The following is an 18,320-nucleotide window of genomic DNA, read 5'->3' as shown; positions in this document are numbered from 1 at the left end:
ATACAAAGAGTGCTGGACTGGGAGACGCAACAATGCTGCACCTGAGAAGTTAAAAAGTCTGAAAAATGTCACGTTTATATGCCGTACTTTGAGCGACAAAGGTACAAAGCAGCAGAACAGAAGCATCCTACACACCTTCTGCCATCCAGCTGAGGTATGAATAATAAAGGAGAAAAGGAAACGGTGCCATTATGTAAGCAATGAAGGTAAAACGAAAGAAGGGAAAACAATCTGGCTCTGCTAACAGTGGGCTGGAGAGCTGTCTGCACTCAGACGACCGGCAGCAGCAAGGAATAATAAACAGCCGTCACAAGACAAAAATCTGTTTCTGAAGCTGCAACGCTTTGTCCAACAAAAGACCGCAAGCACCAATGGAGGGTCTGGCCTCAGGGGAATACTCTGCTGTTCAACAGCAGAATAAAATATGTCCTCAGCTTATACAAACAACGAACATCGCCTTCAATAGGTTCGTTAAGTCATGCAGCCGCCGCGTCTGGCTGTCCGTTTGTTAACTGGACAACCAGTAACTTAAAAAACCACCAAATAATTAAACATGCACACAAAATAAAAGTGTCTCTAGTGTGTCTTTGATTCCATTTACTCTATAATTAGATTGATCTATTTAAAACCTGCTGCATTTATTTCTCATTGTTCTGAGAGACAGACCACAGATAATGTCTCAGGTCGGTGTCTTTGGCTCTATTATTCTACAGTAAGTCTTTCTGAATGGAAGTCAAGGATGTGTTTTGATAAGTTAACAGACGTGATATTTAGGCAGGAAATCCTGTCCTGATCATTTACAGTATAAAACAAAGAAATCATCAGAAGCTGAAAACTCAGAGAGGCTCCCTCAGCTGTCTCACGTACACAAACACACCTGCACACAGGTACGCACAAACAGAACCAACGTGGAGAAGCAGCGGCCAAAGTGAAAAACCTCCAGCTGCCCGAGGGAGGTGTTAATGTGAGAGGAATGTTTAGAGACAGCAGCGAGGACTTCATATCGAGTCGGCAGTGTGTCGCTGTAGATGATCAATTTTCTACCCTGTAGCTACGGAAAAGACACTGTGTGTGTGTGTGTGTGTGTGTGTGTGTGTGTGTGTGTGTGTGAGGCCTGACTGCTGATAAGAAAGGGATCAATACGAGTCTACAATGACTCCATGTTCCCTCAGCATATTGCAGCTGTACCGCTAACATCACCTCACTCATCCATCTGAACATCTGTCTCTGTCTCGTAGCTACAACCTCTGTCCTTTCTCATCCAGCCACGTAGTGTTCACATCACGTGCAGAGGACACAGATCTTACACCTTTTTTTCAATCAGTCTGTAAGGATTTGAAAAAGCCAGCAAGTGGCCATTGAGTTAAGTTTTTCCTACATTTGTTGATGTGTTGAAGACACAGAAGCAGACCTGACACCCTCTCCTGAGCGCAGTGTGATATACATTTGTTGATGTCCACCATCCTCCCTTTCTCACCGGTACAGTCCTGGGTCTGCCACTCCAGACACTGGCCGTAGGGGAAGGAGATGACGTAGGCCGAGGAGTCGACGCAGCGCTGCGTGCTGCTGCACCACATGCACTCCATGGCCTGGCTGGTGCAGTTGGCGCAGGTGGTGCGCAGAGAGCAGGGCGTCTTACAGGGACGAGCGCTCTGACTCTGTGGACTCCCTGATCAACGGGACAAATGGAGGAAAAGGCCAGAATTAAGCTGAGCGCGATACATCATGAGATAATGGTTCAGATCTGAGCTTTATCCTCTGCTCTCTCTCTCTCCTTTTTCAGCGTTCTTCCTCACCGGCGGGTTTCTCACAGATGAGGCCGTCGGTGGTCGCCGTGCAGGGGTTGGCTTTCAGCCCGGCCACCTCTGCTCGCTCCAGGTAGGCGCAGAAGCCCGAGTCGCTGGGCTCTCCGGGTAACCATCGCAGGCTGGTGTTGGTGAAGGGCGACACATCCTCCCAGCCCCAGTACGACACGTTGATCTTCCTCAAGCCCACCCAGGGGGATAACCTCTGCAGGGGGAGAGAAAAAACATGTTGGAGATCTGAAATATCTTTAATTAATAACAGCAGATCTTAGGTCAAACATGGTGGAGCTCACTTCCAACGAGAGAAAACACAGAGATTTAAGCTGCAGATCAGCTAGAAAACTGAGAAGTAATCCTGATAAACTTTTGTTTCTTCTTTTCTGTGTTGGTTTGATTCTGTTAAAAACACTAAAAAGGAAAATAATGAGCACTAATTGGATTCACGTGCACACGGGGACAATCACACCCAACAGGAGCAAGGACTCACAGCCGAGTGCACGGAGTGAAGTAACGGACAAGTTTTCTTCCAGAAGGCTGAGAAACAAACGCAATGTTGCTTTGACATGAAAGTGGATCCAAATCAAACCTTCAGCAAATTACTGTGATTGTTATTAAAGCAGAAACTATAATTATAGCAGCTTAGTGGAGTTCAGTGAACATGTGAATTATTTCCTGCCAAACTAGCGCGATTTGTTTCATAATGATGATCATGATTGATGATCATCACATCATCACTGTTAACGTTTCATTTGATGGAAGTCAGAAGGATTTTCCCACAGCTGTGATGGAAAACATGGAAACGCCTCAAACTTTACACTTTCCTCTTACAGCTTCCAGAAACATCCACAGGTTGGCGCCACCTTGTCTCCAGTTCCTCTGTGGAGTCTCAGGTTTCAAACAACACCTCACTTAACCAATCACGATCTGCCACACGAGCCAAGCAAAGGAATATAAAGGAATATTGAAGCAAAGCAGCCAATAGCACTCTGAGTTGAAGAGAAGGGCCAATCACAACCAACTCTGCAGATGACTGACGCTTCGAACAGCCAATGAAACTCTGAAGAGGTGAGGCTTCAAGCTGTGGTCCCACTGTGTTTCCCAGCTAATAAATCCCAGATAAAGTCATCTGCAAGAATCTTCTTGTAAAAAACGCTCAGACCTCAGACCAAACCTTCTCCTTCAGTGTGTTCAAACTTCCATCACTCACCATCAGCAGCACGAACAGCGAGTGTGACTGCTGGGGATAAGGCTCAGAGTGCTGCCCTCACATGGTTTAAGAAAGGCTTTCAGTTACTTTGCTCTGCCTTGGAGGCGTTTTAGTGTCACTCTTACTGGACTGATTTATCTAGAAAAACAGCCACTTCTCTAGAAGACAGAAGAAGAAAGAGAACCATACTTTGTTCCAGTCGACAGCGTCCAGATATCTGCTCACATTTCTCCTGACGCTGCAGAAAAAGTCTGCGTGTGGTCGAACATGTCAGGGTCTCCAGTAACAGCCCCCCATAAACACCACAGGTCCACGTTCAGTGGAAACAAACGTTCACATCCTGTCACTCATCGGCACGACGAGAAGTGATGACGAAGCTTCTCCTGCTTCATGGTGGGCTCAGACGATCACTCCTGTTTATTTTTAGTTTAAGAAAGCTCGCTGGAAACATCCTGAGGAGACGTTCACTCCTCTGAACTCCTCATGGTGCTGCGAGAGATTTTTTAACACGTCTGAATGTTGAAATCAGCCTGAAATTATCACAGCTGTGGTGTAAAATTTCCACATTATTAATGTTAATATGCTTTTTCAGATGCTAACAGAGAGCTGTGAAACCACAGCGCTGGGTTCTTCCATTGATTAGATGTTGTTGAACACTTGTGCTCGATTACTCAGCTTTTATGATCTCCACTCGCTGACATCTACTAATAAACAACTATGTATTTATGACGCCACGGTAACAAATTGTCTGGCAGCTTATAATAAATCTCAGTGTCATAGAAGCAGTATACAGTCTGTAGTTTGGGTCTTAAAATGAACTGAATATCGCTCCACTTGTCCACAGTGGAACAGTTCAGTCCTTCAGTCTCCACAGGAAACATAAAGGAAGCTGAAAGCTAAAATTATTTTCAGATGCAGCCATTTAATTAGACTACACATATGTATATGGTGCTGCCACAAACGCACCGTGGCTCTGAGGAAATTGCATTTGTTTCTTTCATTACTTTCAGTATAAAGCAGCCTGATGAGATGCAGGTATTTTTACACACTTATTAAAAGGGAATGCTCAGATTTATTCAAGTCTGTCTAACACAATGCTCGTCATACACTGTTTGTTAATAAAGTTAGTGGTTGCTGTAATGGCTCACGTCCTCTCCAGACTGGCCTTGATGTGATCCCTCTCTAACACAGTCGAGGCAAAGAGATGCAGGACGCGCTCCTCGGGAAAATGTATTCTAAATTACAGCCAACGGAGAGGTTTCACATCAAGTGGGTATTTTCCAGAGTTAAATTATTCTGAGTGTAAAATTCTGCCTGTCCGTCTGTCTGTGTCCACAGACTGTTTCCTCGCTGAGCTGCAGAGGAGGGAGGTAACACAGAGAAGGCGTTTCATGCTGAAAAGACTTAGGATAGCCACTCCGTGTGTCTCAGTCAGACTGTGGAAGCCTCATTAGGTCATCTTCAGCTGACCTTCACGATTCATTTTTCCATGGATTCTGTCTGACATTAGAGCTGAAGCAGGATGGGTCATTTAATCATCACTATCAACGAGAAGAACGATCGCAGGCCGATAATTAACGCTTACAAACCCAACTTCTCAGGTTTAATAATCACAAGACATAAGACAACATTAGCGTGTGCACTGATTTAAAAGCTCAGCTTTGCTCAGTCAGGCACAGACACGCCTGTAACGTACTTTCAAACTACTTTAAGCTCATATTAAACTGGACAAGCTTAGCTAACATGAAGTTTGGCTTTTATATCATTAATAACCTTAAGTAGCATTTTATGGAGGCGGGAAACAGCTTTGACCAACAAAGGCCTGTCACATGTCATTCATTTACTCTGATTTGTTTTCACACCACCCACCTTGTCTTGCAGCTGGTATTTTTGTAGCTCTTCCAGAACAAAATTGACCTGTTTGTCTGTGAGCAAAGAGGCTATATTTCCTCCCAGGTTCTTGCAGTAGTGCTGGGCGTTATCATAGCTCTCTCTGCTGGAGTTGATCCTCAGGCAGGCCTCCCCGACATGATGCCAGCCCTCCCCACACAGCTGGCCTGCACACAAACACACATCAGTTTAATTTCATCACATCATCACATTCAATTTAACCATGTCTGCAGTGGGTTTAGCATGTTAGCTCAGTAATGTCTTGAATAGTAAATTAGGTTAGCATACCAAGTTATTATGTCAACAGCTCTACAGTTAGCATTAGCTTAGATGCTTGCTAACACTAGCATATAATTGAACATGCCATCATTAGCATGTGTAACATTTAATCAAGTTTTAAATTCAAGCTCAATCGTCTTTTCCACTGAAGGAAATAAGAGAGAAAACAGCAGACGACAGAAAGTAAGCAGTGTAAGTCAAAAAAAAGGAGTCAGAAGCAGAAAAAGCAGACGGCAGGAGGATTAGACAATGTTTACTTGGTCGAGGTAAACCACAGCCAGCAAACAAGCCCAAAAAGGAAAATGCAGGAGTGATGGATGCTGGTCGAGGGCTGGTACACACAGACTGAGACTAATGAGTACTGAGGAGCAGGTGTGCAGGCAGGTGGACAGTCAGGTGAACAGCAAAGGAGGGACGATCACTGAGGGCAACTTGTGGACAGGAGGGGAATTACACTGCAATTCAAAGCTAATGTGATGGCCTGGATAAGAAACTGTGCTGAAGATTGAACAGCTTTACGAGAAATATGTCTGGTTAATGTGGTTCATCAGTCCCAAATCTTAATGCACTGGCTTTAGAGGCTTAGGTTGATGTATGATGTTATTTTAGATCAGAGCCACACAGCTGCTCTGAACTGACCTGACTCATCAGTGACAAACAGTTCCAGGAGAACTGTGCTGCACATGGGACACAGAAAAGTGGATGTGTGTGGTATCTGCAGGGTCTAATAAGAACGGCTGAGTGAGACTGGCAGACAAACTCACCACAACAACACATACACACTCATTGTTCTTGGCAGGGTCACTTGATAGCGTCTTTTGGCAGACTATAATAGTAGAGAGGCCGTTCAATTAGCTGCGATGAAAGGGAAGAAAAAGTCATTCTGCCTCCGCTGAGCAGCGATGTTTATTTTGGACTCCATGACTGATTACATTCACAGGCCCATAATGGCTTCCATCACCCATCTTTTCATGCCACAGAAAAGAAAATACCTGCTTTCTTTATTTTTCTCCCCCTGAGCAATGGCAATGGGCATTAATTGACCAAAACGAGAGGAGAAAGGCCGAATGGGGCAAAGAGAGGAGGAGTACAAAATAAACAGATAGATTAGGTTATGGTCTTTGTGTAAGAGCAGAGATAGACGTGTCAGGCCATTTAGGATAATTAGTCATAACACAGTGTCTAAAGAAAAGGCCACAGCTGCCACGGTGGCTGAGCTAGTTCCCATTACAGCCAGTGTTACTGTGAATGTGTCATCACCGAAAACAGTGTGCCGCGCTGAATGGACTCAGAAACACACACAGGCATACTAATTTCATCAGCGTGGACAGTGACCCTCATACAGGCCCCGTCCTAAAGGCACCGCTCACACACACACAGACCGCAGGAGAGACAGCAAGCCGCCATTTTGAAGTGACCACGATACACAAGCTGGCACCGGCCGCCGAGACTCAACAATGCAATGTGAAAGTTGAGCAAGTTTCAACTTCACGCAAATGTTGTCTGATGTGTGGTGGCCTACGTGTTTGGATTCACACAGAAAACAGGTCGTTTTTTTTTACAAGCTTTGAATGAAACAGAGGAAAAAATGATCATAGCTGTCTCTGCCTTTCCGCCCAGTTCTCAACAAACACTGGATATACTGGAAGGAAAATGTCCTGTCAGGGTTGGAGCTACTCTGGTAAAAAGCAGCAGGAAATGAACTTCACTGTGTGCCAGTGTGAAGGGAAAGCCTGGAAATAACAGCCCAGTCAGTCATATGAACACAACACAGAAACATCGATCTGAGGCTGTTTAGAGGCAAACGTCTGCATTACATTAGAGCTGCAAAGCTGCAAGAATGGAAACTGGACTCAGACCAAACATGGCCCTCAACGGGGTCAAAAAGCCAAATGCAGCATCAGAGAGCATGACTGCGGTTCAATGTGAAGTCGTCTGATGACCACAGAATACAGTGATTACGCCCCAACAGGACATCTGGGTCATATATAATCATTGTTTCTTACAGCTTTTAAAACACTGGATCTCAACACAGATCCCAAATACTTTCTTTCTGGGCCGTAAGTCAGTGCACCAAATTCACACTGTTTCACCTCAGCTGAACAACAGAGCCGGCTAACACTTCATAACAAAGCAAAGGGGGAGGCAGCGGGGGAGGATGTGTACCAGGCTACAGGGCCTTGATGTGTACAGAAGAAAGGGAGCAAACACAACAGCAGCCTCTGCTTACAGCGACTGCAAACTTCCATCTCATACTGCAGCAAAGCAGGCTAGCTAGCAGGCCATTAGCGAAGCAGAACACAGCGTGGAAGCGCATCATCTGTGGATTCAAACAGCAAGGGTATTTCCTTTGCCCTGAGTCATACCAGCACCAGAGTCAAAGCCAGAGCAGCTTTAGCTACAGGCTCCGCAGCACAGCGGAGCACGGAGGACGTTGTGGACTCAAGTTTATTAGTCAGCCAAGAATCCATATTCAGAACCTCCAGTAAACACTTCTAATTGGCCTACTTCCCTTTGCAGCTGAGAGCAGAGCACATTTCTCAAGTATGTGTTCATGAATGTATGCTAATCCCCGCTGTGCACATGCCTGCATGGATGTGAGAGTGTTGATTTGTGAGGACCACTAATAACATGCAGCCGGTTAGTGTGGGAACACGCAGATGTTCTGAAGCTCTGTGTGTGTGTGTGCGTGTGTGTGTGCTGTACCATATGACTGACTGAACACAGCACTTCCTCAACACCTTTGATTGGCAAATATATTCGTACGGAGATGATGATGAGAAAGACAGCCAGAATGTGAACAGTGTTCACGCCAGCGTCACGTGTGTAATCAAAGATCCACTAATGCATGCATGCATCTGTGAAACTGTTTATGCAAGTTTGAGCGTGTTGATTTTTGCTGCATAATGTCTCAACTTGCCTCAGGAAGCCACTTAGGAACCAACTCACAGGTGCAAGAAGTTCTCCTCTTACTTGGAATAAAAATGAGCTTCATGGATTTAATTTGAAGCACATCCTCAAGAAACATACTGAGAAAAGAAAAAGGCAGGATCCACTGTCTACTGTACTGACGCGCTGAATAAAATGGCTAATTGTCATATCCAAATCTCATTTTCATGCTGGAGGTCCCTGTGGCTGCTGGATCAGGCTGAAATGGTGCATCTGATCCAGATATAGAAACCTGAAGCGGGAACAATCCTGCATGTTTAGTGTAACCTCTGTATGTGCATGCAGAAGCGTGTGGCAGGCTGCGTGCACGCTCCTCGCCGTGTGCTCGAGTGCGTCTCCTCACCGGGCAGCGCCTGACACTCCTGCTGCTGCAGCTCCCACTGGCAGTTGGCGTTGAGGGAGCAGCTCCTGCAGTTGGCCAGTCGGAAACACTCCTGCTCCTCCCTGCGCTTACACCTGGACGCCTCCCTCACCGACTTCAAACACACACACAGAGGAAACGACATCAGCCCAGTTAGACTTCATCAGCAGCGTCCTCTTTCATAGTAAATGCGATAAAGTTAGAGGAATCGACTCAGCATGCAACAAAAGCTGAGGATGGATCGAGTTTGGTGGTTGAATCAAGCAGCCGAGCAGATCATGCAGAGTGAAGAGAGAGAGGGACACACCACACTTTTACTGAAGCTGTGTTTACTCTGTATGCTTTGTGCGTCTCACAAACACAACGGCAAACAGCAACTTCATCTACGACGTCAGAAGAATCGCGATAGTCACGCTGGTAGAAACGTTCTGGAAGAACAGACTGTCAGAAACTACTTGTTTTTAATTAGAAAGTTTCCTGATGAAGTGAACTGACTTTATTAAATGTGTCAATCTTTGTTCTGTTTTATCAAAGCAAACAGATTTTAACCCATCGTTATAAAAGGATGAAAATATGTTATAACTTTATGATTTTTGTCTTTTTTTAAAGGCCAAGCTACATAACTGTGAATATCACAACAATCTACTGTTTATTTGACCCTGTTTTGGTCTTATTCATCAGAGGATGCTGCAAACTTCTACATTTTATGACTTACCACCTCATGAAAGGCAGCTTTTGTTTGGTACTTTGTTAGTTAGCAGGATGTGAAGAAGTGATTTGAATTAAGTTTTCAGCTCATGGGTCGAGGGATAAGTGCTGAAAGACTTCACAGTGTTTTTAGTTATTGTATCTAAAAAAAATAAACATTTTAGACATTTTTCATTAACTGCTGCAGTTATTGCAGCATTCTGTGCAATCAAGAGTCTGACAATTGGTTGAGTGTTCGCTCTCTGAGTGCAAATGATAAGCAGAATTTATATTTCCGGACACGTTTAAGATTCAGTTTTTCTCATCCAAACGATCCATCCAGCATCCATCTGCAGATAAATACAGCTGCACAGTTTAAAACGCAGTCTCGTTCTTTTTGCATGTCGTTTTGTTGATTTGAATGTTTCACATGCAAAAATCTATTTAACCATTATTTTCATGTGATGGAGCAGAAACCTGCTGCCTTCAGACGGTCTGTGGAGGTCACTAACTGTCGTTCTCCTGTCTGTCTGCCATTAGAGGCATAACCAGAACTTGTGTGATCGCGTCAGCAGGTTGAAAGAATGAATGAAAGTGAAACGATGCGGAAAACATGAAAAAGGGGTTTGTGTGATGTTAGAGGGCACAGTGCAGGCGTGCCTTCACCAAACGAAGAGACAAAATGTTCTAGAATACAAGTGCGTGGAGCTGAGCTGTCAACCTGCTCTGATCAGGTGACCATCAGGCAGCACAAGACGCAACCACATCTTCTACCGCCCCTCTCCGCCCACTGGAGGGTCAGGCTCCTCACCAAGACAACAAACTCACTCAGGCAAGTAAATAACCTCAATGCATCTCTGGAAAATAGCAACTGTCAGAACGCAAGGCTGCGCTCCAGACACCAAAGTGAGGCCCCAAGTCTCTTAACAGCATGGCGTTTGTTAGAAAAGGATGAGGATTGACCCCAATTTCCATTTAACTGCTGATCTCGACCTCATGCACCCTGACCTGAGCCTAACAGGAAGTGTCAAGTGTCAGATAATACACACATGTCCCCTCCTTCTGGCTCCGTGCTTCCACAAGCTCAGCTGATGCTCAGACAACATGGATGGTGGGGGAGACAGAGACAGAGCGCCGCCATGCTGCTGGGCCAGCTCCAGAGTCAGCTGCACACACGCAGACACACACACACACGCACACAGACACACACAAACACACATTAAACCCGGCCAAGCACACACAAACAGACAAAAGCATCATGCAGACACACAAACAAGGAAAGACAGAGAAAGCAGGGTTAAGAGTAAACACAGAGAAACAAAACGAGCAAAAGTACAAAAAAGAATAAAAACTCAGTTATTAATATAAATCACATCTAAAAATACACTGTATCACCTTATGGATGAGACTGTGTGTGTGTGTGTGTGTGTGTGTGTGTGTGTGTGTGTGTGTGTGTGTGTGTGTGTGTGTGAGTGTGTCGTTTAAAAGGGCTGACACACTGACAAACATCTTTTAATGTTAGTCTTATACCAAATGTCACCTTTCATAACGTAATGGGCAGACTGATAGAAAGACAGATACTTTATTCATCCCATTATTCAGGGAAATCCACACTGAAATCCACAGAGCACATTCATGCTCCACAGAGGATGAACCTTTCTGACCTCATAGCTGTCCCTCTAGCACCACCCTTGGGATAAACTCCAAACTTTTTCGTCCTGGTGGAGAGGCTCTACGATGAACAGCATCACTGACAGTGAAACTCACCACGGTGCAGTTACTGGCTGCAGAGATGCACTTCCTGTCCTCACACCACTGACAGCCCCGCGTGTTGGCAGTGCAGCTCGCACAGTCCGAGAAGCGGAAACACTGCTCATCTGTACTGTCTGGAAGAGGCCACGACACACACATGACCACACACACATGACCACACACACATGACCACACACACACAACATTCAGCAGGTCAGGCTATATTTTCACTTCACTGTGTAATAATGCTTTTCACCTCCTCAGAGACTGAAGAGTGAATCACATCAACATTATTAAGGAAGAAGGCAAACGTGGAGCAGCTTCAGGCGGACACAGATACTATTATTCAGCACTGAAAACATAACATAGCCTGTCCACACATAAAGCTCTTAAGCTTGCAGCTGTCATGGTGAACTCTCTTTGACAATGCTTCAGTCCCTCAGGGCTTCAGTTTTTACTCTTTTCTGTACTGAAAAAGATTTATTCATCTTTTGGGAATTCAGAAAGAACCAGACGTTTGCCAATCGGTCGTCACTAATCATCATCTGCTGACAAGTGTTTCAATGCCAATGCCGAGATGAGCACCGGAGCAGAAAGTCAGTCGCTTTGCATCAGTCTGAGGGCATGAGCAGCACTGCAACGTCCATCTGGCACTTCTTCAAAGTACCTGCTTCATGTCAGGAAACTGTTCTTCAGACTCATGTGGAGTCCATGTGAGAGCGAGTCATGCTCTCATGAACATGTAATTACCATGTTTGAGTGTAATTAAAGGTATTTACACATGGAGCAGAGAGGTATGTCGTGCAGGTTTATTTCTCTTTGGTCAGTCATACATGCTGCACGCTGTTTGCAGAATAAACATGTGTGTGAGATTAAAGCTGAGGCTGAGCACTGAGCTCATGTTAATCCAGGACCACGTCTGAGCTGTCTGGCAGCAATTCTCCCATTTCTGTATAACTTCAGATTCTTGTGTTTTACTACCAATCTACAGTCTCTTCTGTGTGTATTTCTGTTACATACATTTTGTGTGGTGAGGCAGTTTAACTGGAGATTGATCTGAAAGGTCGGCACTTAGTTATTTTCACTGTGATGAATCACACAACTTAAGCACACTTCAAGTACATTTCACAGAAAGACATATAAATCAACAGATGCTTGAATGGTGGTGAAGTTTTAACATGAAAAGCCAGTATATGGTCCTTTAACGCGGTCCATCCATGTGTACCATCCTTCCACTGAAACCTGACAGTGGGACCATCAGCACAACTGCTTTTCATTTAAAGCTGCAGCCTGAAGCCGAATACCTGGAAAAGATAGTGAATCTACATCTGGCGGAGACAGATGACGGGGAGGAGGAGGAGGGTTCAGACTGAAACTAATTACTTCAAAATGAGGTAATTGCTGCAGCACTGACCTTCTGTTCCTATAATTACACTACGCAAACAAACTTCAGAAGCCAAATCCTTCAGAATAATTATTATTCTCATTTAAAAATAGTCCTTTTGGGAGAAACACTTACGTGCTCTGTGCTTCAGGGAAAACTGTTGACAGGACAGTGAAAATATTTAGGGAGACAGAGACGACAGTCTGGCAGACAGGAGTGACGTACCCGGTCGTTCAGGGCAGAAAGGAGGAGGAAACATGTGCTCAGGCACTTTGGGCTCCCAGGGGACACATCTGCTGTTGGCCCAATGGCAGCGAAGGCCCGGCCCGGCAGCAGCACACACAGCAGGGTTAGAAAAGGCCGGGCAGGACGGAGGGGTGTAGGCCAGCACGTCGTTCAGAAGGAGGCCCGAGAAACCTCCAAAGATGTACATGGAACTGAAGGAGACACAGAGAGGATTACACGGCACCACAAGAGCGACAGAGACCTGCACAAACAGCAAGAGAGAGAACGTCTGAAAGATACAAGAAACGCCTGCAGAGACGAAGACAGACGGAGGAATGTTAAGAAGGCAGCAGAAGCTTTCAAAAAGGAAGATGAACTTTGGTTTGAGATAAAAAACGGGGGAGAAGAAGTGGTCTGGAGCTGGCCTTTTGAAGTTCAAAGCTGACATTTCTGTGCTCAAAGCTGACTTTTTGCTGGGTAAATGGTGTTAAAGGGTCAGACCATTATTTCTGAGTTCAGCAGTAAGTCGCTCTTCATCGTGATGGGACTCCTGAACTGTTTTAAGTGTTGTCAGTTACAGTTTTGATCAGCAGTGTTTCTGTATTCTATCAACTTAGAAAACACTGAATACTCTTTGATTTGAGGGATTGATGATGTTTGAATAAATCTGCATCAGACTCGGTCGAAGCTCTGAGAAAAAACATGTGTGACATCTACATTTCACCAGGCTCGGAACAACCACAAGAGAAGGCGGCTGAGATATGCAGGCTGCATCAATCGCTCCCTTGCTTAGCTTTTTTTACACAGTCTCATGCAGCTCTTCCTTTGTGAGTGAACGGCTGACAGTACAGCGATTCAAACACCGCGCTCAGATTGTTATAGAAACCACAGCACAAAGATGGAAGAACTGGATCGACCAACCTTCCTGTGTGAATGATGCTACAGCGAAACACAGAGATAACAGATTCAGAAATGGGAAAGGTGTAAACAGAGCTCTCAAGGTAATAAAGACAGATACACAGTGCACATATACACTACATCTATATATAGATGGTGCAGAGAAAGTTACTGAGAAAGTGAAGCGGGAGAAACATGCACATATAGGCAGGAGGTGTCAAGTTTCTAAGCAGAGAGCTTCAGAGAAGTCAGCAGAGGGAGAAGTGACAAGAGAAGTGTAAACTGAAACTAAATTTAACATCCAGATAAAGAAATCAGTCCAAAAACTACACAACAAAACCGCAATGTGGCAAAGGGAAGAGCAGAGAGGAAAGTCAGCCGAGACTCTCTGCGCCTCCAAAAGTTAGAGGACGCTGCAGGAAGACATGAAGGAAATGAACAATGTGCTTAGAATAATGCATGCTGAAGAGATGATCATTTGCATAACTGTAATTGAGCAGTTAAGTAGATTATTTACCAGTTTCACCCAGAGATGAGCATCAGTGTTAGCAAATTAGCACCTCTGAATCTTCAGAGAAGTGGAGAAACGAGCTCTGTCTCCTACAAAATGCATTTCTATACAGCTGATTAGCAACGGCAAATGCATTTTAAAGGAAATGTAATAACTGTTGTGGTCCTGCTTTTTGTTGTGTTTGCTCTTACTGACTTCTCTCTCCCCCTTCCTGCAGTGTGAGTGCCGAGGGGCGGGGCGATCCCCTGGAGCACTGGTCTCCTGGCACACCTGCAGCTTGTTCTGCCTGATCAGCCGGCTTCATAAGCCACCCTCTCTTTGGGTGCTTTTCATTACATAAATTGGTCTCCTCCACTCGCTTCCTCTCCTCACGTCTTAGCTCCGCCCAGTGAGGACATGAAAGAGGGATGCGAGGAAGGGACGTGAGGACGGAGGAGACGAAACTCTGAAATGAAAAATCCTCGCTCCACAGCGTCAGTCTGAAGCGACGTCAATTACTGATGACGTTTGCACAGCTGTAAAAGCTGTAAAACGTGATATTATGGTCAGGTCTGCAGTCAGACTGTTCTACTCCTGATTGCTATTGATGAGGTTTCAATTAAATGCCGTTAGAGGCGTAACAGAGGACGGCTGTGTGGTAGATTAAACCAACAGCCTTGTAGCCTCGCTTTAAAAAACCGTAATATACCAAGAATTTTCATTAATTTCTTGGTGACAGATACAGTTGTTAAAAGGACACAACTGAAACAAGAATCAAAATTACATTTGTGAAGACCTGCTCCCGCCATGATTCAAACGTGCGCCACATACGACACGCCCCTTAAATAATAAAAGACTTCGTAGGATACACCAGTGTATCCTCACTCTGATCTCCTTCAGAAGCCTCCTCTCTCCTCGCTCCTCGTCTCCTTCAGGTGCATTTGAGCAATTGGAAGATCCTTCATCATGGCGGAGGGGAAACGACTTCCGGGTCGACGAAGGGGAGAGGAGACGAGGAGGCACAATTAAATGTAATGAAGAGCACCCTTTGTCTCCAGTGCCAGATTATTCTCACTGCTTCCTGCATGTTATTGCACTGCCTGAGATCTTCTGCCCCTCGCCACGAGTTAATTCCTCCAGTGTTTGTATCTCTAGTAGTGAGCTTTTGGTGCTTTGCCACCTTTTTTGTGTTGTACTTTGTTCCTGACTTTTCTCCCTGACTGCAGGTGATTTTCTGTTCGGAGTTTTAGTTGATACTTTCCACCAGTGAGTATTTCTGTTGATACTTTGTTCGTACTGTCGTTCCTAAGAACTGAATTTCTGTTGCTACTTTGTCAATAAATCTTTTTGTGCCACTCTCTGCATCTGGGTCCTGGTGTCCTTGGTCTGGCCATAACAATAACAAGCCAATCACATTTTGTATGAACGTAATGAAACGTAGTATTTCTATAAGTATTCCCCTGATGAAGCTCAGCGGAGATGACCAACAGCAAAGCAGCATGGGGGGAGGAAAGAAACTCACCCGTTGCTAACCACGGCCGAATGTCCAAAGCGGTTGATGTCCCGATGTAGACCTGGTCTGGGGAGGACAGTCCACTCATCACAGGCTGCAGAGAAGCACACACAAACACGCACACACACGTGTAAATACAGTATTTTAGCTTTGTGTGTATTTCTTTAATGAGAAACCACTAAATGTCAGGAAGAAACAGCCAAACACTGTTATTAAGCACCTATTTCTTCAGTGAGTGATAATGCACCCTGACATGTTCCAGTGTGAGAAAACAACACACAGAGCAGATGTGAGGCGTGATTTTAGGTCGAGTCAATCCTTTCTCTTCGAAACCACAGCGAGAGCACCAAACATCATCATCCACCTTTTAAAAATCAGTCAGCTGCTGTGCTTTAACTCAGTGGTTTTCAAAGAGGGGGCTGCCAGGGGGCCCTAGGGGGCCTCAGAAAATTGGAGGGAAGTTAAGAAAAAAAGCAAAACATGTTAATAATATTCTTATGCTAAACAAATGTAATAATTATTGAATAAGGTGAACACACAATCGAGAGAGGTTTGATTTCTTGTGTTCTGTTCTTGTCTGTCAACAGTTTGTTGAAAAGTTCATTATTCAGTGGGATTATAATACAGTGTTTAAAACAAGTTCGTTAGTATTCTTATGCTAAACAAATGTCAAAATTATTGAATAGTGAATAAAAGTAGGAAAATCATTCTAAAAGTTGATGTTTCTTTACATATTTTGTAGCATTGTCGGTGGATTTGCAAAGGGGGTCCCCAGCCAGAAGCTAATGCTGTTTGGGGGGCCATGGCATGGAAAAGTTTGGGAACCCCTGCTTTAACTGACAGGTAAACAAAGGCTCCGTTCATTAAAAAATAATAAACTATAAAGCTGATGAAAGTCTTGAGAGCTGCTGTACATTTGGAAGACGCCTCCCTGACTGTTAGTGAGTATGTAAGTGTATATATCTCATCATCACATCATCCACCACCTCTTCTCTCCTTTTTCTTCAAGTAAGCAGTAAGTGAGTGCCTACAGGAGGAGAGAACAGAGGAGGGTGACCCACAGTTCAACCTCCACCCTTAATTTCATTAGGAGGAATAAGCAGTCATTATCCTAACCTTTCCACATCAAACTGTGCTGATATTGAGAAGATAGGGAAGATAATCTGGGAGATGACTTCATAAAACACTTCACGGCACCAAATATCACCATAAATTATCTCGCTGGCTCTCTTTCTCTAGTTATCATTGGAGTTATCAGCTCTGTGTATTTTACTATTTGGGTTTTACAACTCTCTGATGTTTTAATGACCCCTACGTGCTCCCATTATATTAATATGGAAATGACTCTGTGTGTGTGTGTGTGTGTGTGTGTGTGTGTGTGTGTGTGTGTGTGTGTGTGTGTGTGTGTGTGTGTGTGTGAGCCTGTGGTGTGTTAGTGTAAATGTGCCATTTAGCCAGATGAGCCTTCCCTGAACGTAAACGGAGAGCCGGCAGAGACGGGGACTCGGGGCCGCCAGGTTGCTAACGACCTCGTTAAATGGGGTGCTAATTGGGAGCGCTTGTTTAAGAACGAAGGATGCGGCAGAGGACACGGTGAGGGGCTATAAGGAGGGGGGGTCGTTCTAATCAGCACCAAGAGCAATGAGTTCATCACCATCGGGGGTTAAAGGTCGCTCACATTAACATGAAGTGACGCTGATACGATGGAGCAGATCTGAAGCCTGGCAGAACTGTGACCAGGTGGGAACTGTGAACAGGCGCATGTTTCCCTCTGTTTAGCTTTTCAGGAAGACCATGAAGTGACACCTGCCCCAGCCACGAGCTTAAAGATGACACATTCAGCTGAGAACTGATGCTTGGATAGCTGCTTTCAGCCTTTGTGCTATGCTATGCTAAGCTAACTGACTGCTGAGGCTGGCTGCAGCTTCACAGTGTACCGACAGAGTGGTACTGAGAGTTTTATGTCACCGTATTTCTCACTACGTCAGATTATTCCTTTTGTTCTGTGTTCACAGTGAACGTGCAGCCCAGCAGCCCCGCACGTAACATTCATACTGAACAATGCTAATGCTCAGAAGACAGAAGGGACGGGCTACAGTAGCCAGGATGTGCTGATAGGAGCAGCAAAAGGGATAAAACTGCTGTTTCTAATTAGTTTTTGTTATATTTCAGTTTATTTTATCTCCCAAATCTTTGCCATTGTTCATGACACTGGGACGCGCAGCCCAGTAACAACATTCTGACTGGTAATGAGGTTGTTTAAATAGCATCTACCGCCATTAAATTAAATATTAATATTTATGTTGCATTGAAACAAACACAGAAAATAAATGTGTAATGAAAAGCGTGTGATTGGTGAAACTTGCTGGGGGCAGTACAGCCTCAAAAGGAAGTGCCGTCTGAGAGACACAACTCAGGGATGACATTCTGTAAACTAAAAAAGACTTCTTTGAGACGGATATAATAATTCCCACTGAGCAGAGCCGAGCCTCAGAGGTTGAGTGCGACACTAACAACACATACTGAATACTATAATAAGGCTGTGAAGGAGGTAAAGTGTGCTGAGCAACCTGCCAGACGGCTGGAGATCTGAATCTGTGACACGTGTGAAATCCATTTCTCCATCTTGCACTAATGCTGAGGTTTTGTCAGCTTGTTTTAATATAACCTGTAAACCCTGGAGCTCAGCAGCACCTCTGTGGTGATCACCTGTCAGCAGGAGCATGTGACACGCGCCGGGACCAAAGTTTAAATATGTATTTGGTTAAGGGCACAAAGGTCGCACTTGGTTTCATTTCTGTTAGGGGGCTTTAAATGGTCTGGGGGGGTTTAGTTCTGTCAGGTTTGCAGACTGACGGTGGATGACTGATGGGCGTATTGT

General features: G+C 44.8%; 1 protein-coding gene across 3 annotated transcripts in view; it reads right to left on the bottom strand.

Moving 5' to 3' along the window:
• Positions 1–18,320, bottom strand: part of atrnl1a (attractin-like 1a) — a 206,239-nt gene that overhangs the window by 138,628 nt on the left and 49,291 nt on the right. Inside the window, exons 11-18 of one of the 3 annotated variants that reach the window (XM_070977907.1) lie at positions 15,449–15,533; positions 12,540–12,751; positions 10,946–11,064; positions 10,228–10,344; positions 8,474–8,606; positions 4,882–5,069; positions 1,797–2,010; positions 1,478–1,669 (exon numbers count right to left, since the gene is read on the bottom strand). In XM_070977907.1, coding sequence (XP_070834008.1) covers positions 1,478–1,669; positions 1,797–2,010; positions 4,882–5,069; positions 8,474–8,606; positions 10,228–10,344; positions 10,946–11,064; positions 12,540–12,751; positions 15,449–15,533 — 1,260 coding nt within the window. Of the gene's footprint in view, positions 1–1,477; positions 1,670–1,796; positions 2,011–4,881; positions 5,070–8,473; positions 8,607–10,227; positions 10,345–10,945; positions 11,065–12,539; positions 12,752–15,448; positions 15,534–18,320 lie in introns of those variants that run through there. The other 2 variants (XM_070977908.1, XM_070977909.1) reach the window with 2 other exon arrangements.

Source organism: Chaetodon trifascialis, chromosome 13 (assembly GCF_039877785.1).
Source record: "Chaetodon trifascialis isolate fChaTrf1 chromosome 13, fChaTrf1.hap1, whole genome shotgun sequence".
Classification (NCBI taxonomy): Eukaryota; Metazoa; Chordata; class Actinopteri; order Chaetodontiformes; family Chaetodontidae; genus Chaetodon; species Chaetodon trifascialis.
Note: the sequence above shows the minus strand (reverse complement) of the source record. Positions and strands in the feature narration are given on the sequence as shown.